General features: G+C 39.6%; 1 protein-coding gene across 1 annotated transcript in view; it reads left to right on the top strand.

The window, feature by feature from the left end:
• Positions 1 to 23,079, top strand: part of dlat (dihydrolipoamide S-acetyltransferase (E2 component of pyruvate dehydrogenase complex)) — a 29,432-nt gene that overhangs the window by 3,345 nt on the left and 3,008 nt on the right. The window contains exons 2-13 of the mRNA XM_041174210.1: positions 1,617 to 1,718; positions 4,913 to 5,037; positions 7,862 to 8,009; positions 10,291 to 10,417; positions 10,955 to 11,139; positions 12,180 to 12,324; positions 13,092 to 13,159; positions 15,830 to 15,910; positions 16,028 to 16,135; positions 20,391 to 20,509; positions 21,764 to 21,926; positions 22,907 to 23,043. Of these exons, the coding sequence (XP_041030144.1) occupies positions 1,617 to 1,718; positions 4,913 to 5,037; positions 7,862 to 8,009; positions 10,291 to 10,417; positions 10,955 to 11,139; positions 12,180 to 12,324; positions 13,092 to 13,159; positions 15,830 to 15,910; positions 16,028 to 16,135; positions 20,391 to 20,509; positions 21,764 to 21,926; positions 22,907 to 23,043 (1,508 nt within the window). The remainder of the gene's footprint in view (positions 1 to 1,616; positions 1,719 to 4,912; positions 5,038 to 7,861; positions 8,010 to 10,290; positions 10,418 to 10,954; positions 11,140 to 12,179; positions 12,325 to 13,091; positions 13,160 to 15,829; positions 15,911 to 16,027; positions 16,136 to 20,390; positions 20,510 to 21,763; positions 21,927 to 22,906; positions 23,044 to 23,079) is intronic.

The following is a 23,079-nucleotide window of genomic DNA, read 5'->3' as shown; positions in this document are numbered from 1 at the left end:
TATATAACTGAGCCTGGATGCTCTGTGACTTGAAGGTGATAATGTACTCATGATATTGCTGCTCTTGGCCTTGGTAATGGGAGGTTAAGGGAAGGACTTTGGAGAAAGTAACCCTATCACATAACTGTAGGAGTTAAACATCAGCTGCTGCATTGTTGAGCTGTTTTTGGTTTTGGGCCCTGCATTTTTTTTTAACTGTAGGAAGTTCTGTGGAGGTCATTTTCCAGTTTGATTTGAAATCTGATACTGAGTGATTGCCATTATAGTATTGTGCTACAGCACGCTAGGCTTGATTTACAGCCTGCTGCTCAAAATTACTGAGTTTTATTGGTCAGAGTTTTGAGTAACGGTCAGAGACGTACGTATTGTTTCCAAGTTACATTGGATGCTGAATGTCCAATTTGTCACTTTCCACTTTTTGAATAGGCTGCCTGGAAGTTTCCACACCAAATATCTGCGTTCTCACTAGTGTGTTTTCAAAAACCTAATTCTAACCACAGACATTCATTCCATCCACCACTGACGCACAGAAACAGAAGTGTGTACCATCTACAAGATGAACTGCAGGAATTCACCAAGGCTCCTTAGACAGCATCTTCCAAACTCACGACCACTATCATCTCGAAGGACAAGGGTAGCAGATAGATCGGAACACCACCACCTGGAAGTTCTCCTCCAAGTTACTTACCATCCTGATTTGGAAATATATCACTGTTCCTTCACTGTCACTGGGTCAAAATCCTGGAACACTCTTCCTAATAGCACTGTGGGTGTACCTAACACAGCGGTTCAAGAAGGCAGCTCACCACCACCTTCTCAAGGGCATCTAGGGATGGGCAATAAATGCTGGCCCAGCCAGCGAAGCCCATATCCCGTGAATGAATAAAAAAAAATGCCTGCCATTTTTGAATGGTTGCTGCCTAGATGCTTGTTTTGAAGAGTTGCCTTTCAGAGAAATGTATGAGACCCATTTTACTGATCTGACTTGATGGTCTTAAAAGCAAGTCCATAGCTTTCAGGATGGCTGGAAATATGTAAAATCTCTTCAGCCCAGTTAGTCTTTTGATGAAATGCTTGCACGGTTTACAAAATCTTTTGAAGCCCTTTAGGAGTGTTTCTGTAATTTTTAAATTGCTTGTCCATTTCTTCTGTTTCTGTTGGAATTTATTTTGTCATGGGAGCTAAATTTAGACTAAAGAATGAATAATGGCCTTGGTTAATAACATTTTTTGAAAGATGAAGCTCCTTATTCAGTTATTGTACAGGTAAGGTGTCTCAAATTTGGTCAGCCGAGAAAACCAGAGATGTCCAAATACCGGACATTTTTATAAGCCGCTGCGCATGAATTTTAATTATCAAATGAGTATAATAGCTTACCGGCTTATTCAGCTAGGTGCTGCATTGGTGCTGTGATGTGCTGGACTCGTTATTGGTTTCGTGAGCATCAGTAATGCTCCGAGTGATCCAAGTGACCTTTGACCTGGCTCACCCGACCTGAGAACTGGCAAAGATCCAAAATCCAGTGTGGGCTTGGACTCGGACCCAAGGTGGCTGATTTTGAGACATTGCATCTGTACCTAGAAGAGCTGAGTGACTCATTGCTATTTTATTCATAGGTGCCATTACCTGCCCTGTCACCCACAATGCAGATGGGAACTATAGCCCGGTGGGAGAAGAAGGAAGGAGATAAAATAAATGAGGGAGATTTAATAGCTGAGGTATGTGCAATTAAAATCCTGTTTTATCTATGTGCATTAGAGAACCTCGAACAGGAAAAAGCTCACCAGCCTTTTATTTGTACAGCCGGTTTGTTGGGATGCTGAGTGTTTGGAGTGTATCTAAGTGATCCTGAAAATCTGCGTTTACACTGCTGTTCTCTTGGTTTTCATTCCAGAGTTCATACATTTGTTTCCCATAACATTATCCTGGCAACAGAATTGTACACTTGTGAAAAATTGGGCCTACCAGCTCTGTCACTGGGATCAAGAATTTAATAGCGTAGCTGTGGAGAACCTGGACCGTGATGCCAATTGTAAAGAATTTGAACTAGACAGTAGCGGTGTAAAAGTCATTACGATGGTGGCTACTTTTCATGGGTGCATAGCAATATCATGTCATGTCTACTTTCTGTGTTGGCCACTTGATTGTAGCAATGTGTAATATCAAAGTATGAGGTTTAACAAGTTGAGACAATTAGGCAACAACAGGCTTTTCTATCTTTGCTATTTGATCCCCTGTGGTTTTTTTTAATCGTATGCCCCATATTAGGACTATTTTCTACTGTTAAGATCTCTTCAGCCTGTTTTTATACCTTATTATTGAGAATGAAAGTTGTTACGTTTTAAAAGATAATCAGGAGGTCATGGGCTCAGGCCCCACTCCAGAGATTTCAGCATAAATTCAAATCTGACATTTCAGGGGAGTACAGTAGTCTTGGAGATGCCGTCTTTCGAGTAAGATAAGCAAGGCACTGTCTGCCCACTCAGGTGGAAGTAAAACATTCCGTGGCACCACCCGAAGGCGAACAAAGGAATTCTCTCAGTACCGTAGCCAACAAGGACTGACTACCTGGTCTTTTTTTTATGTGGGGTCTTGCTGTGTGCAAATTATTATTGCCTTTGCTTACACTACAATTGTAACTACACTTAATTGGCTGTGAAGCACTTTGAGATATCCTGAGGATGTGAAAGATGCCCTATTAATACCAATTCATTTTTTCTAATCAAAACTCTATAAAAGAACTGACAGCTTGCACAGGCCTCTAATGACATTCACTGAAAAACCAGAATTAAGATGCAGTCAGTAATCTAATTGTATAATAACTATCTATAATGTATTGCTTAAACTGCATTCTTGTATTTGTTTTTGATGTAATAGTATCCAAGGTCATAATATTTTTAGGCAAAATGTTCTGAGTTGATAATTATTGCATTTTATTGACTTTACGGATAAGAACAAATAAAACTAGCTTTATAAAACAAGAAAACAAAAGGACAGTAAAATGCAAATGACTTTTTATTCACAATCTTTTTTTAAAATTATTTGTGGGATGTGGGCATCGCAGGCTAGGCACCCATATTACTCTTGCTCTGGGGGCATTTTTTTTTTAAGAGTCTGGAGTCACATGTCAGCCAGCAGACTTTCCTTCCCTAAAGGGCATTAGTGAACCAGATGTGTTTAACAAACGGCAGTGGTTTCATGGTCATCATTAAACTTTTAATTCCAGATTTTTATTTCAAATTTCACCATCATCTCTGGTGGGATTTGAACCCAGGTCCCCAGACCATTATCCTAGGTCTCTGGAATACTGGCCTAGTGACAATACCATTGTGCCACCACCTCCCCTAATCTATTCTGAGACTTCATGGAACATAAGAACCAGGAGCAGGAGTAGGCAATTCAGCCCCTTGAGCCTGCCCCACCATACATTCAAATACGTTCATGGCTGATCTCATTTCGGCCTCAACTCCAATTTCCCGCCCTTTCCCCATAATCTTTCAGCCCATTACTAATTAAAAATCTGTCTATCTCCTCCTTAAATTTATTCAGCGACCCAGCATCCACGGCATTCTGAAGTAGTGAATTCCACAGATTCACGACCCTTTGAGAAAAGTAATTCCTCTTCATCTCTGATTTAAATCTACCACCCCTTAGCCTAAAACTATGGCCTCTCGTTCTAGAATGGGGAAACATCCGCTCCAAGTCTACTTTGTCTACCCCCTTTAGCTTCTTATGCCTCAATTAGATCTCCTTTCATCCTTCTAAACTCTAGCGAGTATAGGCCTGAACTGCTCAATCTTTCCTCATAAGACAAGCCCCACATCTCTGGAATAAATCTAGTGAACCTCCTCTGATCCGCCTCCAAACAACTACATCCTTTCTCAAGTAAGGGGACAAAAACTGCACAATACTCCAGGTGTAGTCTCACCAATGCTTTGTACAGTTGCAACAACTCTTCCCTGTTTTTATACTCTATTACTTTAGCAATAAATGCCAAAATTCCATATACCTTCCTTATTACCTGCTGTACCTACATGCTAGTTTTCAGCGATTCATGCATGAAGACACCCAGATCCCTCTGCACTGAAGCATTCTGAAGTTTCTCTCCATTTAAATAATAAGTTGCCTTTTTATTCTTCCGACTAAAATGGATAACCTCACACTTATTCACATTAAACTCCATCTGCCAAATTTTGGCCCATTCACCTAATCTGTCCGTATCCGTTTGTAAATTTCTTATTTCTTCATTGCAATTTACTTTCCCACCTATTTTGGTGTCATCTGCAAATTTAGCTATAGTACCTTCTATCCCTGAATGCAAGTCATTAATATAGATTGTAAATAGTTGGGGCCTGAGGACCGAACTCTGTGATGCCCCACTAGTTAAAGTTTGCCATCCAGAAAAAGACCCATTTAACCTGACTCTCTGTTGGTTAGCCAATCCTCTATCCAAGCTAATATATTACCCCTAACTCCGTGTGATCTTAACTTGTGTATTAATCTTATGCGCGGGACCTTAAAGGAAGAGACTTGGTAAAGGAACAGGCTTGCATGGGGAGCAAATAAAGTGGCTAATCCTTGTCACTCAATGGTCTATCAGTCATCAGCAGTCAGCCCAAAATGTTACAAAATATGTCAAGCAGTGCTTGCAACATTGTAACGTTTAGAACTATTCTGGATTATAGTGTAAATGATGAAATCAGATTAATGCCAACAAGTTAAATATTAATAGGCTTCTGAGCTTGAGAGCCAACAGCTTCCTACAGGAAGGCTAGTTTATGCCAACCAGCTGGTAGCAATTCTGAGGAAAGTTGTCCAGAGTTGATTTTAAACATAAAAGTGGCATTGTTTTGCAGAATTATTGTGTTCCTTTTCTCTTGTGTATCAAAATATGTGTGTATTTTCTCATAAGGTGGAAACAGACAAGGCAACTGTAGGCTTCGAGAGTCTGGAAGAATGTTATATGGCGAAAATCCTAATGCAAGCAGGAACCCGAGATGTGCCACTTGGTACGATCATCTGCATCACAGTTCAAAAGTGAGCATGAAGATAGTTCTAAATAATGTTCCACGCTCGCTGTATCAGTACGTGGTTTCTCTCATGTGATTTCTGTATTCAATAGAATATTTTTATATACCATATTCAGATTGCTACAGTTGTGTTGTATGTTTACTGCTATAAGTAAATGTTAAGTTCTAGGTGCTTTTAAGAACAAATAACATTTTAAGGGTTCCATCCTCCTCATTTTAGACTTCTCACTATTCCCTGTTTGAAAAGGTTGCTAGACAGCCTCCAGTAATTGCCCCAGCTGTTAAGAGGTGCACAGGGACAGCCTGAGGTGACTCCTCTTGACTAATTCGTTCAAGAAGAGCTTATCTTTTCCATCTTGCATGTGTTAGCACAATTGAAAGCATGGTGTATGAGAACTTAAGTGTTCAGGACACTGCATTAAACCTCCAATTACATTGTACTATCCTCAAGAATCTTCATTGTTTCTGTCCTATGAAGCACCTTGGGCATTTTATTACTTTAAAGATACTATGCAAATATGTTGTCGTTGTAATGACAGCAAGGCATCTCCATTGTGTACAAACTCATTTCTTGATTGTGATCCAAAACCATGATACTATGCTAAACTGCAAAGCAGAAGTTAAATATTAAGACACACAGCAAGCTGTTTTGCAATGGGAGTTAGTCAAAGAATATTGTCATTAATATTATTCAGTCATGCTTATCAGAATTTGTAATAAAGCAGGCAAACTTTGGGATAAAAGTTGCAATCCAATCTCTGCTAGCACAAACTAAGCAATAAGTTTCTACATTTTAAACAGTTGACAGACAGAATGGATACACTTAATGTATAACCAAAATGTGTAAAGCTGAATTGAAATATAATACAGAAGCAGGACAAACAAAGTTTGATAATTACAGATACCTCAAACTCTTAATTGAGCCAGAACATGTTTGCATAAAGAACACCTGAAATGGAGGTCTGTAATTTTATGAATATGTAGAATTTTCAAATTTGGCCTTCTGATTTACTCTTACTGCACCATTAAATCAACAAAATTAAAGTTAACAGTGATTAAAGTAGCTTTCATTTGTGTGTTCCAGCATGCTGTGCACTTTTCATTTTTGAATGTGATTTTCCACATCTCCTTATCATGAAACATCCTCACGAAAAGGAAAATTAAAAGCCGGGTTGCATGCTAAGTTAACTCATTTCAGTTGCAGCAACCGTTGAGTAGCTACAACCAATCTCGGTGTAAACTGACAAGCAGAAGGAAAGAGCCAAAGTTCCTGCTTCTAATCAGTAAGCAGAGACACCTGCTAGAAAATGCATACGTGTCTGTTGGATGAGAAGAGAATTGGGTCCAATTCTTGAGTGAGTTATAACTTCCTGCAGCTAAAAGTTGGGAAGGCCAAAACCATCATCTTCAACCCCACCAAAAATGCAGTCCACATTCTATGCTACACTAAATCCTGCCTTCTGTGCATCTTTTCCACTGCCATTGGTGACTGTGCCATGAACTACATGGTTCCATTCCCTCCCTAAACGCCACCTCCCTCTCTGCTAAGACCCTCTTGAAATCCTTTCCCTGACCAGCTTTTGGTCATTCCAGCTAACCTGATTTCCCTTGGCCAGACATCCATTTTCCTTATAGTGCTTTGGGAATTTTTTTCTGCATTAAAGTCATTACAATAATACATTGTGGTAAATTTTAAAGAATGTGCATTTATATAATGCCTTTGCTGAAAAAAGAGACATGCTGTCATCTTGCACTTATCAGGACAGAATCGCAAGAATACCAAATCTCAGTGGGAACAACAATTTATACTGCATGAGAAGAGGGTGCTGATTGTTTGGCAAGTGGACTCTGATTGGTAGAGGCGTTGCCATGGAGAATGAACCAGGGAACAGTTAACTGCCAAGCTTTTGTTTAAATTCAAACCAGGCAAGTCGACTCTGGTCAAGGCGTTGCCATGGGGAATGAACCAGGGAATGGCTGTTCCCCAAGCTTTTGTTTAGTTGATAAAGGTGCAATGTGTGGACATGTTCTTTCTGCTTGCAAAGGACAGGGCCCTGTGTGTGAATATATGTAGCTTCTAGAGTGCATAAGTGAGCCATGCTGAGAGTCATAATACCTTTCATGTCCTCAGGATGCCCCAAAGTGCGTTCACAGCACTTTTGAGGTGTAGTGACTGTTTGTAAATTAGGGAAACCTCGGCAGGCAATTTGTGCACATCAAGGTGATCTTGATTAAGGGGTAAATAATTGGCCAGGACACTGGGTGGACTCCCCCACTATTTTTTGAATTACGCCATTGGATCTTTTATATCCATCTGAGAGGACAGACAATTACTTGGTTTAATGTCGCATCTGAAAGATGGCACCCCCTCAGCACCACACTGAAGTGTCATCCTGGATTTGGTGCTCAAGCCCTGGAAGGGAACTTGAACCCACAACTTTCTGACTCAGGTGAGATTTTTCCCACTGAGTCTAGGCTGAAAGCCAAAATCTGTATGTTGTGTATTGGATGTTACCATTGTGGCTTGGAACTTGCTTGTTTGCCATGAGGCCGAGGGGAATTTCCCAAAGTTTCTTTTCCTAAATTTGCCAATGGTGGTTTTGTTTTGAGCTTTTTGCTGTGTGATCTTATGATGGCAGAGGGATGGATAGATACAGAGTTGATGTGAAAGTTGTACCATGTCTGATAGGATGGGCTTAATTGATTACATGGGCTTATACCATCTTATCTTGTATCTTTGTTGAGTTAAGTCTACACTGTCTGTACCATCCATGTTGCTATTAAACTATGACACCAAGTGTAAACATCTCTCTGTCGCTTGTGTTGTCTAGACCTGAGGATATTGAAGCTTTTAAGGATTACACTCCAGATGCAGCGGCAGCAGCTTCTGCCCCAACAGCCCCAGCAGCTGCTGCAACCCCTTCCACACCCTCATCTCCACCCAAAGCTCCAGGCAGTTCTTATCCTTCCCACATGAAGGTGAGCAAAAAGAAAATTGAAGTGTGAGCAGTTCTTCAAACTCTGTATTAGGTCAGTTTGGACTCCTTGACCTTACCGTCCCACGTGGCCTCATCAATTCCAACTTGTCAGTCATAGAAAAGGCCATGTGTTTACCACTGGAAAATATTCTCCCAATTCATTTACAGCTGCACTTTCAAAATCCTAATTATTTAGCCTTTGGCCCTCAAATCACCAAGATATTTCTGCAGGCACCAATCCGCTGAACCATACTCTCACCTTCACCTTTGCCCTAGTTCCCTTTAAACCGATTACTCTGTCTCTCTGCCTGGCTGTTCTACCAGGACCCAGTCTTGAACAGATATCACAGACAGCCGGGTTGGCCATTTACCACCAGATTTGGCGCAGACCAAATGCAATATGATATCCTGCTCTTGTCTGTCAAGACTGTTCATTATTCTACGATCATCTTCAAATTTGCTTTCATCACCTCTCTCCAGAACATGTCGCCTCTCAAATTTGGTCCTATCTTATCTGGAACTCCATGTTTGAATCCCTTAGATCAGGTTCTTGTCCTTGCCGCAGAACCAAAACAGTTCTTAACAAAGTCACAAGTTGCATCCTATCTAGCTGTGACTGTGGTAACTATCCCTTCTCGTTGTTCACAACCTTTGACATGGTTGATAACACTATCCTCCTCCAAACTCTGTTCATCATCGTCCAGTTGGGTGGGACTGCATACAAAGCGTTACCTCTGATCTATCCTTAGCTCCTTCCTGTTTCTCATTGACATGCCGTTCTCTACGATGACATCCTAAAACACAACGTTGGTTTCCAACTGATGCTGCCTCTCTACCTCACCACTACCTCTCGTTCCTTCACTGCAACTAAATTATCAACTAAAAAATCTGCTTATCCAACATTCAACACTGGATGAACAGAAATTTCCTCCAACTAAATAATGGGATGACTGAAGCCCTTATTTTTGGTCCCCACCTCATACTGTTCCCTAACTGTTGATGCCATCCCTTTCCCTGAGAACTGTCTGAGAATGAGCCGGATTGATTGGAACCTTGTATCTGACCTTAATATGAATTCTTGACCACATAATGCTATCACTAAGATTGCCTGCTTCCTGGCTTCACGCCTACCTTGGCTCATCTGCTGCTGCAACCCTCATTCATTTCTTTATTACCTTGGGACTTGAATATTACAATACACTTCTGACTGATTTCCCACAATTTACAATCTACAAACATGATTTTATCCAAAAATCTGCTGTCCATGTCCTCACTCACACCAAGTCCTGTTCACCCATCGTCCCTGTGCTGGCTCTTGGTTAAACAACATTACAATTTTAAAAAATTCTCATCCTTGTTTTCAAACTCCTCCATTGCCTTCCCCCCTCCTAATCTCTAATCTCCTCCAGTCCCACCGCCCTCCAAGATCCTGCACTCCTCCAATTCTGGTTCCTGATTTTAATTGTTTGGCTGTGCCTTCAGCTGTCAAGGCCCTGGAATTCCAACCCTAATCCTCACCACCCTCTTCTGTCCTTTAAGATGCTCCCTAAAATGTACTCTGACCAAACCGTGCAATAATATCTCCTGATGTAAGTCACTGTCAAATTTTGTTTCATAACGCTCCTGTGAGGCACCTAGAGATTTTTCACCACATTAAAGGCGCTTTATAAATGAAAGTTGCTGTTGGATTGTCCGGGACACTAACCAATTTTTCTTATTGAAGGTTGATGTGTTTGTGACATAGCTCCAAAACAGTGGAAAACACTCAATTATAGACGTTTAAAAGTCTGTGAGTTAGTGGCCTGGTTTTTAACATTCTTAGCAAATGGGTCAATTTGGAAGCGAATTATTTGCATGCAAATTGAAAAATTGATTAATGTTTAATATGGGATATATATTTAAGAAATTTATCGAAATGGCAGTAGTAAGTTGGGGAACTGTATTGTGAATAATACTTTAGTGCCTAGAAGTTTTGATTTATCCTGCCTCTTTACTGGTTATAACGGAATGTATTCTGACTTGACTGTATGCAGAATAATAAGTAAAAGAGACAAAATGTGGCAAATTTCAGTACCATACACCAATGATTTAATTTCCAGTTTAACTTTATTTAGCCTTTTTTTAATCACAATTGACTATAGGATGTTGTAACTTTAAACTTAAAATAACCTTTTCAGTCAGGTTTCAAAATGCCTTGATTTCATTTAAAATTGAGCTGTGAAACACTGCATTATGTCTTAATCTACAAGTCTAAAATTTCAGCTTGTGGTAATTATTTGCAGATTGTCTTGCCTGCTCTTTCTCCAACGATGACAGTGGGCACTGTTCAACGATGGGAGAAGAAAGTTGGTGAGAAGTTGCGTGAAGGTGACCTTATAGCAGAGATTGAAACAGACAAAGCAACAATAGGTATGCATTGACTTGAACCATTGTGAGTTTAGCTTGAGTGAAATATTGTGCACTTAGGAACTTCAATTTTGGACACTGAACGAAACTTTAAAAGCAGTAAAAGTAGCCTATGAGTTTGGGGACTTGAACTCATTCTAGTTTGTGCACACCATGCTCTCATGCTCTAATATGATTTTAGACACTGTTATGCTGTATGTTGGGAGATTAGATTTGACTTGTCTCATTGTATGTGGAGTGTAAAGATTGGGGATGACAGCGTAGGGAGATATTAAACAAAATTGTAACATGACAATGTGGTAATTATTGATACTTACATAGTTTATTTTATGAAAAAAAATTAAACATTTCCAAAGTTGTGTTCAAAGATAAGCAGCATATAACAAAAATGTGATAATATAATTCATGGTGTTTCCAGAAAAGTAATTTAGAGATTTTTTGTTTTCCGAGTTTGTTGTGGTTAGAATGCCCTATAAGCCAATTGACCAAATAAGCTTTATTATAATACTGTATTATGGACAATCCATTGTGTTTCCTTAGGTTTTGAAGTAATGGAAGAAGGTTATTTGGCCAAGATTCTAATAGCTGAGGGTACACGGGACGTTCCTCTTGGGACATCACTGTGCATCATTGTAGAGAAGGAGTCGGACATTCCAGCATTTGCTGATTATGTGGAAACTGGAGTTGCTGATATTAAGCCACAACCTCCTCCACCGCCACCTCAAGTAAGAACCCATACTATACAGATCTACAGGAGTAACATTCGTGCTTCAAATCATCTGAAATCAGCTCCCCCTCCCCCCGTCCCCTCCCATCCATGTTCAAACTCTGGCGGTCATTTGGTATTTACAATAGATAAAAACAAAAAACTGCGGATGCTGGAAATCCAAAACAAAAATAGAATTACCTGGAAAAACTCAGCAGGTCTGGCAGCATCGGCAGAGAAGAAAAGAGTTGACATTTCGAGTCTTGAGGGTCATGAGGACTCGAAATGTCAACTCTTTTCTTCTCCGCCGATGCTGCCAGACCTGCTGAGTTTTTCCAGGTAATTCTGTTTTTGTTTTGGATTTCCAGCATTCGCAGTTTTTTTGTTTTTATGTCTAAGTGCTTGTTGTTTGTGTGTGAACCTTGACTGTATCTGTCAGGCTGTTCAACGAGAGGTGAATCATTATTCTCTCACGTGATATCCAGGGATTGTTAGTTTGAGATCAGCAGTGTGAATTCAGGTTAATTTTGCCTTTCCCTGACCAGGGCACTAAAACCAATCGCAACACCCCAAATGCTAGTTGAGATCAGCTCAAGATTGAACCTCGGACTTCCTTGATTATATGGCTTAGCTACTGGATGCATAAGCTTACTGAGCTACCGGCACAGCATTTCAAATAAAACTTTCTGTTAACTCCTCACGTTTCAAGTCTAGATAAAGTGCCTAATCTTTGTTGTACCTGTGAGTCAAATTGACATGCACCGCCTATTTAACATTCTGAATTGATGATTTTCTGTTACATCAAAAATGGGTATTTATTATGGCTGGAAGAGTTTCCTGCGTGGAACTTGTCTTTTTCTATTTTGGATTGAGGCTTAATAATAAAATGCCAAAGACAGTGGTGTATTCATAAATTTAATGAAAAGAAAGTTTTACCTGTACTGTAGGTATTGTCCCCTAATGAACCATGTTACACAGTAAAAACTGTCAGCTTATGTCTCTTGTTTAAAGGGGTGATAAGATTAGTTTGCTCAGCCAAACTTGTGAAATTTGTTGCAGGCTGCACCTCTCGCACAACAGCCTGTGGCAGCACCAACTGTATCTCCCCCAATCAAGTCTAGAGATCCCAAAGGCCGAGTCTTTGCCAGCCCTTTGGCAAAAAAATTGGCAGCTGACAAGGGCATTGACCTCAAACAAGTTAGAGGTAAGTTGCATTAAAATTGAAATATAGTTGGTTATGTTTAACTGCATTGGGGTTGGTATATTTTGAAATGCTATAATAGTCATAGCAGATTGTTTATACCCAGAGCATATATCAATAGCTTGATTCAGTTGGCTGGAGTTTTGTCGCAAAGTCAGAAATATGAGAGTTCAGGACTACTTCTGAATTTGGCTTACATTCTACTATATTGAGGTAGTGTTGTGTTGTCAAAGGTTGTTAAGATATTAAGATAAGATCATAACTGCCTGTTCAGATAGAAGTAAAGGATTCCACAGCACACTTCACAGAAGCACAGGGAGTTCTCTTAGCTTTATGGTTGGCAGTCCTCAGCTAATACTGCCAAAAACAAATTCATCTCGTTTGCTGTTTGTAGGACCTTGCTGTGTATGAAATGTCCACTGTACTTGGCTGTACAACAGTCACTGTACTTCCAAGTGAAGTGTTTTTGGCACATTTGAGATGTATCTTTATTTTTTAAAGTGTTAAGATTTTAATGGGTTCTTTTTAAAATAAACTAGACTTTGCTTCGTCAGTACCATAGCCTCCTCATCACTAGCTAGGAAAAGTGATTGTGTTATGCTTTTGCAAAAGTAAAGCAGAGTTGAATATATTGCAATGAATTTATAACTAAGGATGAATAAAAATTCAGCTATCATTGAAAAGGCATGTAAAACATTACCAACCATCACTTGGACTGATCTAAAATTGATGTTTGTGCTCTAAATTCATGGTGTATTTTCTTTACTTAGGTACTGGACCAGATGGACAAATCAGGAAAAAGGATGTTGACTCGTTTGTGCCTTCGAAGGCAGCCCCAGTATGTTTTTTTTTATAAATAATTCTAAATAAGTCAACTCTACTGACTTGCAGATCTGATACTGTATGAAAAGAAAAGATTTTACTGGCTGCGGTAATATTTGGTTGAAATCTGCTGCTAGCATATTTCCCATTATAGTTCACATTTTTGGACTGTGCAATTAAGCCTTGGATACTTGGTACTGAATCTACTATAGAAGAATGAGGTGATTTCACTTCTAAAGATGGAAGAGATGTGGGATAAGTTTATTGCTGCAGTCCCCAATGTTTCTGATTCCAGAATAGTAAATATTCATATATTGGACTGGATTTATTAAGTGGGACCAGGGGTAAGCCATTTGCCCCTCGAGTCTGTTCTGCCATTTAATGAGATCATGCCTGATTTGGGGGGCGAATACAAAAGAGAGTTTTGGAATTGTTGCAGAATTCTCTAGCAAATTGATCTTTGTGAGCTGTGACAAATGTACGTTGGATAGCCTAGTGTTTGGTTACTGACTGACTCTAAAGTAGTGGTCCTAGTTAATGTTAGAGTGAGATTAAAACAATATTTTACATTATGGTATTTTAAAAGTATTAACATTGCTCATAATGGTCTTGAAATAACTACAAAACTTTCAAGACATCAGTGTTAAAGGATTACAATCTGATGAAAAGAGAGATGGAGTGCTTTGACGTTCATACTAGTGAATTCTATTGATAGTGTTATGGTAGCTAACGGTAACAATGAGAAAGACGTATTGGTAACTGACTTCTATCAAAATTAGCATGGTTAAGAGGAATGGTTATCTAATAGGAAACAGAGTAAGCATAAATGGGTCATTGTTGGGTTGGCAAGATCTAACGAGTGGAGTGCCACAGTGCTGGAGCCTCAACTAATTACAATCTTTTTAATGACTTGGAGGAAGGAACCAAACGTATGTTTGATAAATTTGCTGATAAGACAAAGTTTGTTGGAGAGTAAGTTGTGAAGAGGACATGAGTCTGCAAAGAGATATACATAGATTAAATGAATGGGCAAAAATTTGACGGTTGGAGTATAATGTGGGGAGAATGTAAACTTGTCCACTTTGATGAGAAGAATAGTAGAGCAGTATATTATTTAAATGGAGAGATATTTCAGAACTGTCCAGTACAGAGGGATCTTGGTGTCCTGGGACATGAATCACAAAAAGTTAGTATGCAGGTATAGCAAGTGATTAGGAAGGCAAGTGGAATGTTGTCACTTATTGCAGGGGAATGGAATATAAAAGTAGGGAATTTTTACTACAGTTGTACAAGGAATTGGTTAGTACTGTGTATAGTTTTGGTCTCATTTAAGAAAGGATTAATTGCATTAGAAGAGTGTAGAGAAAGTTCATTCGACTGTTCTTGGGATGAAGGGGTTGCCTTATGAGGAAAGGTTTGACAGGTTGGGCCTGTATCCATTGGAGTTTAGAAGAATGAGAGGTGACCTTAATGAAACATGTAAAATCCTGAGGGGAGTTGACAGGGTGGATGTCGAAAGGATATTTCCCCTGATGGAGAGACTAGAACTAAGGGGCAGAGTTTAAAAATAGGGGATCTCACATTTAGGTTGGAGATGAAGAGAAATTTTTGCTCTGAGAGTCTGTGGAATTCACTTCCTCAGGGAGCAGTGGAGGCAGGGCTATTGAATATTTTTAAGGCTGAGTTAGTTAGATTCTTGATTGAAAAGGGAGTCAAAGGATAATAGGGGTAGGCAGAAAAGTAGAGACCATAAATTGACCAGTCATGATCTTATTAAATGTTGGAGCAGGCTTGAGGGGTCAAATGGCCTACTCCTCCTAATTCGTATGTTTGTAACTATGAACTTCACTAATAGGTTATGGTAGGAATTGAATAATGTTGAAAGTGGGATGGTAGCACAGTGGTAATGTCACAGAGTAGTAATCCAGTGGCCTGGACTAATGCTCTCAAATCTCCCCACGGCAGCTTGGGGGGGGTTTAAATTCAATTAATGGGAATAAAATACTGGTCTCATTAATGATCATGAAACTACCGTAAAAATCCAGCCGGTTGCCATCAGGAAAGGAAATCTGCCATCCTTACCTGGTCTGGCCTACATGTAACTCCAGACCCAAAGCAATGTGGTTGATTCTTAACTGTCTTCTGAAATGGTGCAGCCGGTCAGTTGCATCAAACCACTACAATAGCGCTGTAGGTGTACCGACACAATATAGACTACAGAGGTTCAAGAAAGAAGCTCATCACCACCTTCTCAAGGACAATAAGGGATGGGCAAGAAATACTGGCCTTGCCAGTGATGCTCACATCCTAAGAATTAATAATATAAAAAAAAGTTATATATGTTCCTTCCAGCTGCTTGCATTATAAATGCCACTGACACATTTCCCATGAAGTTGTTCAGTGTGTGGCAGGATATGACATATGCTTCGCAAACGTCATACGTAAAAATGATGAGTGATCAAAGCAGGCAATTTGTGGGATGGAGAAAGAATTTTGTAACCTGCCTAGAGACAGTGGAGTAAGTTTTTTTTTCTTGGCTGAAATTTTCAGCAGTTAATTCAGAAAGCATAGAATTAAAGTGTGACACATGTAACACATTATTGAATAGATTTTAGCTGCCTTTTCTAGTGTGCAATACCACATGGTTTAACATACTTAACTGTAATTTGCCTGTTATTTTTTGCAGGCTCCGACTCCAGCTGCTCCTGGGATAGCACCTGTACCTACTGGAACATTTACAGACATTCCTATCTCCAATATACGAAAGGCAAGATACTATTGACAGAATTGTGACTGGTTTGAAAGTGAAATGGACGCAACAGAGAAATGTATGTCTCATTCTGTTTTTCATTCACTAACTCCTTCATTTATGTTTTACCATTAGATCATAGCTCAGCGTCTTATGCAGTCCAAGCAGACCATCCCCCACTATTACCTATCTATAGATGTCATTATGGATAGGATTCTGGAGCTTAGGAAGCAATTGAATGAGGTATGAGTGATTTTTTTTTGTATAAATATTTTTGGGGTATGTTTATTCTTGGTTTGCTTATTGCCTAGTGTCTCCTAGCCATAATACCTACCTTTTATATCCAAGAGATTGGGGTGGAGGAGAGAGAAAATGGTGTCCTACTCAGGCTACTGCCAACATTGGTCCTGGACTTAGTTTTAGGGAATGAAGCCGGGCAAGTGGTAGGGGTATCATTGGGGGAGCATTTTGCAGATAGTGATCATAACTCCGTTAGATTCAAAGTTGTTATGGAAAAGGAGGATGAGCCAGAAATCAGAGCTCTAAATTGGGGGAAAGCCAATTTTAATAAGATCAGATATGATTTGGCCAGAGTGGATTGAAAGCAGCTACTTTTGGGTAAATTGGCATCAGAGCAGTGGGACTCATTCAAGAAGGAAGTAGGGAGAGTACAGAGCCAACATATTCCAGTAAAGATAAAGCATGGGACCAGCAAATCCAGGGAACCCTGGATGTCGACGGATATACAGGATTGGATAAAGAGAAAAAGGGAGGCTAAAGGCAGATACCGAGGGCTCAAAACAGTGGAAGCCCAGAAGTAGTATAGAATGTGTAGGGGGACCTTAAAAAGGAAATTAGGAGAGCAAAAGGGGACATGAAAAGCATTGGCAAGTAAAATAAAGGAAAATCCAAAGTTATTTTACAATTACATTAAAAGTAAGAGGATAACCAGGGAAACAGTAAGCCCATTAAGGACCGCAATGCTAATTTGTGTGTGCAGCCGGAAGACATAGGTAGGGTTCTAAATGAATACTTTGTGTCAGTGTTCACAAGTGAGAGGGACGATGTAGGTATGGAAATCAGGCAGAAGGACTATGATGTAATTAAAGAAATTAGCATAGAAAGGGGGGTGGTTCTGAGTGGTCTGGCAGGCTTAAAAGTAGATAAATCTCCAGGCCCGGATGAAATGTATTCCAGGCTGTTGAGTGAGGCAAGGAAGGAGATAGCAGGGGCGCTGGCAATAATTTTTAGTACCTCTCTGGCCACAGGAGAGGTGCCAGAGGACTGGAGGACAGCCAATGTGGTACCGTTATTCAAGAAGGGAGGAAGGGATAAACCAGTGAACTATAGGCCTGTAAGTCTAACCTCAGTGGTGAGGAAACTATTGGAAGCAATTCTGAGGGACAGAATTAATCTATGCTTGGAGAGGCAGGGATTACTCAAGGACAGTCAGCATGGTTTTGTTAAGGGGAGATCATGTCCGACCAATTTGATTACACAGTGCATGGTAGGACCCTGGGAAGTACCGAGGATCAGAGGGACCTTGGTGTGCATGCCCACTAGTCCCTTAAGGTAGCGGGACAGGTAGATAAGGTGGTTAAGAAGGCATATGGGATACTTGCCTTTATTAGCCAAGGCATATGCTGGAACTGTATAAAATGCTGGTTAGGCCACAGCTAGAGTATTGTGTGCAGTTCTGGAATCTGCATTATAGGAAGGATGTGATTACACTAGAGAGAGTGCAGAGGATGTTGCCTGGGCTGGAGAGTTTTAGTTATGAGGAGAGATTGGATTGACTGGCGTTATTTTCCTTGGAGTAGGGGATATTGAGGCGTATCAAATTACGAGGGGCGTAGTTAGGGTAGACAGGAAGGAACTTTTCCCCTTGGTGGAAGGATCAATAACCAGAGGGCATAGATTTAAGGTAAGGCATAGGAGGTTTAGAGGGGATGTGAGGAAGAATTTTTTCACCCAGAGGGTGATGGAAATCTGGAACTCTCTGCCTGAAAGGGTGGTAGAGACAGAAACCCTCATACCATTTAAGAAGTATTTGGATGTGCACTTGCGATGCCACGGCATACAAGGCTATGGGCCTAGTGCTGGAAAATGGAATTAGAATAGTTAGGTTTTTTTTGACTGGCGAATACTCGATGGGCCGAAGGGCATTTTTCGGTGCTGTTGGCCTCTATGACTATGACTAACATTGCTGTCAGAAGGCAGGGTGGAAGCACCATCTGTTGCTTTCTTCCTTATTCTCTATACAGCGTAACCAAAATCATGAATTTCACAAGTGGGGTACTAAACCTGTTTCCGTGGTACTGGTGCTCCTTGTTTGAATATATTGGTTTTTTTTAATATTACATAAAGTAGTGAATACTGTTTAAAATTTGCTTAGCATAGCAGACGCTCAGTCCCATAATCTGCCCATGGTCCTAACAAATAACAGGCAGGAAGCAGGGAGGAGCAGCTGGTTAGTCAAAGCTGTCCCTTACAATAGCATCAACCTCCCCAACCCTCTTCCACCAGTGCTCTCACTACTAGCAACCTTGTAATCTCCTAGGAGAGGCAAAAATAAACCTGAGACCAGTTCAGGGATTCCTCTATGACTTGATTAAAATGATCTCCGGAGACCACAATGACTGTGGGGCATATGACCCAAATCTTTTTTTATGCAATGAAAACAGCCTCAGCCAGAAACTTGTCCAGCCCTCTTTTGAACATTCTCAGCAAATCTGCACTCTATTGTACAATTTGGAAAGTGAGAAACCTTCTCATATCTATTTCTATGCTTACATAACACATACATAGGCCTGCTACTTCCTACCTATTTTATTCACATAGTTGGTCCACACAGAGAGTCTAATCCCTTCATTATTTTATATACATCCATCAACATTTCTAGAATTGCTTTTCCAAAATTAACAATGATCCATATCTGAACATATTAGTATAACTATGGGGTTTTAAGCTGGGTATCATGGTCATGACTTTCCTCTGCACTTTTTCTAGGGCCTCTGTATTACCCACCATCTTGATTAATAAAAAGTGAACATACTTTTCTAGATGAAGGCTAACCAAGTTCTTGTGAAAGGACATTATAGTGCTTTTTGTTACATGTTGGGTTGTTCTAGCGATACATCCCAGTACTCTTAACTTTTCCTTTAGTTTCGTGGCACTGACTGTGATTCTTTATAGACTTATGCACTATAACACCTAGATCTCTTTCCCACTCAGAAAATTAAAATTCAGAGGCCTGCATAGCGTGTACATGCTTGGCATTAATCCCCTATCTATATGCATACCAGAATATTTATCTGAAATAAATGTCATCTGCCAGATGTGGACATATTCTCTCATCTAGATCTGGTTGTAGTTTTTTTTAACCCTCATCCACTTGTGATGAAAAATTAATATTTTTCATAATTTTATGGGGGTAATTATAGGTCTGCATTTGATTTAATTATGTTTGGAGTCAAGTGAACTACAAGTTTGAAATCATTAAAAAAAGCTAGGTGCTGACATACTAATGAGTAATCATAGATGCTGGCTTAGCATGTAAAGTGGAAAGGGAATTTGCATTTTTAGATATATGAAGACATTTGTATTTCAAAGTGATCTTAGTCTGTTTACAATTAGCCAGATAAGCAAGGCTAAGGAATGTGTTTATTTTTCCCAAAGGTTACTGACAATATATATTGGCAACATGAAAATTTTTATATTATGAGAAAGACATATGAAACAATAGAATTTACATATTAAAAAGAGAGAAATACATATAAAGGAGCATGAAAGGTGATGTGTTAGAAGGCCATATAAGATCTAACAGGTGTGTGTGAAATAGCCTTAATTGGGCCTCCAGCATTTGTACGTAAGCCTACTGTCTATCAAAACTGAAGTTGGGGAAAAGCCATTTGGAATTCCACTGTCCAGGGTATTGTGTTAACTTGCTGAGTTTGTTTTAAATCTAAAATCTACTTTAGGCTGTTTCCTTGAAGGGGGTGTAACTGGGGCGGGTCAGGTTAATTAGGAATTTAGGAGTTATTATAGTAGTAATTTGTAGTCTTATGTATGTGCTTTAAATCTTTTATATTTTGTTATTAAATATTTTAATTTAATTTTTTAAATCTCTAACGGTCTTGGTGGACTTATTACTTCTGAATTCAGTGCACACTTCTCGTAATAAATACAAATTGCAAAACCATTGTGATAGCGCGACCAAGTTTCCCTTGTGGATTTGGTTCACCTGGCACACATCATCTGCCATGTCATAACACACTGTCTGATTCCAGCATAAATCTTTGTGCATTCTGTGCAGTAATATATGTTAGGAAATATCCAGACTGTTATTGATGTTGGTTTCTTAGTGATGAGAGAATCACTGCTTAGCTACAATCAAGAATTGTATGTATATACAAAAGTGAAGTTGCAATTTTGTGGCTTGGAAAATGACTGATCAACCCTGGGAGGTTATTAATAATTGTGACTCTTTCATTTACAGGAAGTCAAATCTGAAAACATTAAGCTGTCAGTAAACGATTTTCTCATAAAAGCTTCAGCTTTGGCATGCTTAAAGATTCCTGAAGTAAATTCCTCTTGGCTGGACACAGTTATCAGGCAGTGAGTAGTCAGTCTGCAGAGTCAAATGCCTAAAAGGTTTCAGTTTTATTTGATACAAGTTGTATTTGTTTAAATGTTTTGCTAACGCAAAGTTGTATATAAATATTCAAAGTAGAACTTGTAATAAGTTTTATTTTTTATTAAGAAATTTAGAGATATACCCTTCCTGTCACATGATGTGAAATTTCAGTATCAAGTTTTGCAGGAATAGTAATTAGGGCCTAAAACTATTATAGCTTTAATGTTTGCTGTACAGTTTCCTATCTGTGACCTGCAAATTGAGAAAGATGACAAACAAGAACATGTGCTATTAATATTACTGACTTCTATAAAGTGAAAACAATTAGAACTTTTATCAAACTGTGTCAGTTTGAAAACATTTAACACCATAGCTAAATGATTATGGCTGTGACTCCTGTTTCGTTCACAAGGATGTAGCTTGGTTTAAGCCTTTGCTATGCAACCAATTAGGCTGGAGTGTGAAAAATTTAGAAGCACTTGTTAGACTAGTACAAAACCATCAGGCAGAATTTGACCTGGTATGCCCTTTGTGTTCTTATCTTTAGCAGCTAGTGGTATTATCAGGAACCTGAGTGGTCAATTTTGTAGGTCTGTAAAAAGAACGTTCCAAGGTACAGGACAGGTTGTGAGTTACTGTGGACACCAAGAGTGTTGGGGAATGGAATGGTTTTACTGTCTGTACCCTCCATCCCCACCAAGCACAAAGCTACAAAGTGGACTGGGTAAAGAATAGAATGCACTCTCTTTGCTAAATGATGTTCAAAACTTGGGAAAAGCAACAATTGGGAATTTTTCCACTTCTAACTGAGAGTACCAATTAATTAGCAAATTGTGCTAAACTCTGAACAGTCTGTACTGTGGCCCTGTGCCCATTAAAAACTGGTTTACGAGTGTCTCAACTCATTCCACGTACAACTGCTCCATCCAGTATATAGTAGAGATGGAGGGTGCATTTATCCCATCAATCTGACTTGTATTTGAACCCAGATCATTAAAACAATAGAAACAACGCACTTGCTTTAAACCACTGTGCTACCAAAGATATTTATTCCTCCTTGAAATGTGCATAATCAGTCATGTTGTATCGTGATCAGTTAACACTGTTTTTGACTGATGAGTAACAACTCGATCTACAAATTTGTGATGGGGTTAAACAGGAAGAAACCTTCATTGACTGGGAGTTACCTGGTGGAATAGTTCAAATGGGCTAACTTGGTGTCTGCTTCTCATCAGAAACCATGTTGTGGACGTTAGTGTGGCTGTGAGCACTCCTGCTGGTCTGATTACTCCCATAGTGTTTAACGCACATATCAAAGGATTGGTGTCCATCTGTAATGATGTGAAATCCTTAGCTGAAAAGGCTCGTGAAGGAAAACTCCAGCCTCATGAATTTCAGGTAAGAATTAATATTTGTAATGAACAATCCAGTGTATCTGTTCCTCTGCTTTCGTTACCTCTCATTGGAGTGTACAGAAAGAAATAAGATACTATCCTGCGTTATGTGGAGGAATTGAAGACATAAATGCGTAGATTTAAGCAAAACTGTAGCCAGTTAAGTTCAATGTGGTGTCATGCACTTTGGATCCAAGAAAGACAAATCAGGATATTTTCTTAAGCCAAGACTAGGAACTCTGAAGAAGCAAAATGATTTGGGTGTCCAGGTACACAGATCGCTAAAATCTAGTGCACAGGTGGAAAAGGTAATTAGAATGGCTAATGGAATGTGGGACTCTATCTCAAGGGAACTGGAATACAAAGAGGAGGAAGTTGTGCCTCGACTGGTATTCCAGAGACCCAGAGTAATGCTCTGGGGATCCGCGTTCCAATCCCACTATGGCAGATGGTGGAATTTGAATTCAGTAAAAACCTGGAATTATTGATGACCATGGAACCATTGCCAATTGTTGTAAAAATCCATCTACTTCACTAATGCCCTTTAGGGAAGGAAATCTGCCATCCTTGCCTGGTGTGACCTAAATGTAACTCCAGACATACAGCAATGTGGTCGACTCTTAAATGTGCCCTGAACAAGGGCAATTAGAGATGGGCAATAAATGCTGGCCTAGCCAGCGACGTCCACATCCCATGAACGAATTTTTAAAAAAAGTTATGCCTCGGTTATAAGAGCCTTGGTCAGACCCCAGATGACTGCTTGTCTTTCAGTGGCTTTTGAGAGCCTTTCTCTCTCTCCCTCTCTCAAACCAGATGAGTTACAGTGGAAAAAAAAGTGGTGTTATTCAGTTTAGATATGCATGCAAACTAAATTGACCTATTTATGGATCAGTAATGCAGCACAGTTCTTCAAAATTGGTAATGGAAATAGTCTCACTTTTTGAAAATCATACTATTGAATTCATGTTTTCTCCTTCACATTAGGGTGGAACATTTACAATATCTAATCTAGGAATGTATGGTATAAAGAACTTTTCGGCCATTATCAACCCACCCCAAGCATGCATTCTAGCTGTTGGTGGATCAGAACAAAGACTGCTTCCTGCAGAAAATGAGAGGGGGTAGGCAATTTCTACAATTACTCTCTTAACCTTTAG

The sequence above is a fragment of the Carcharodon carcharias genome, chromosome 25 (assembly GCF_017639515.1).
Source record: "Carcharodon carcharias isolate sCarCar2 chromosome 25, sCarCar2.pri, whole genome shotgun sequence".
NCBI classification, from domain to species: Eukaryota; Metazoa; Chordata; class Chondrichthyes; order Lamniformes; family Lamnidae; genus Carcharodon; species Carcharodon carcharias.
Note: the sequence above shows the minus strand (reverse complement) of the source record. Positions and strands in the feature narration are given on the sequence as shown.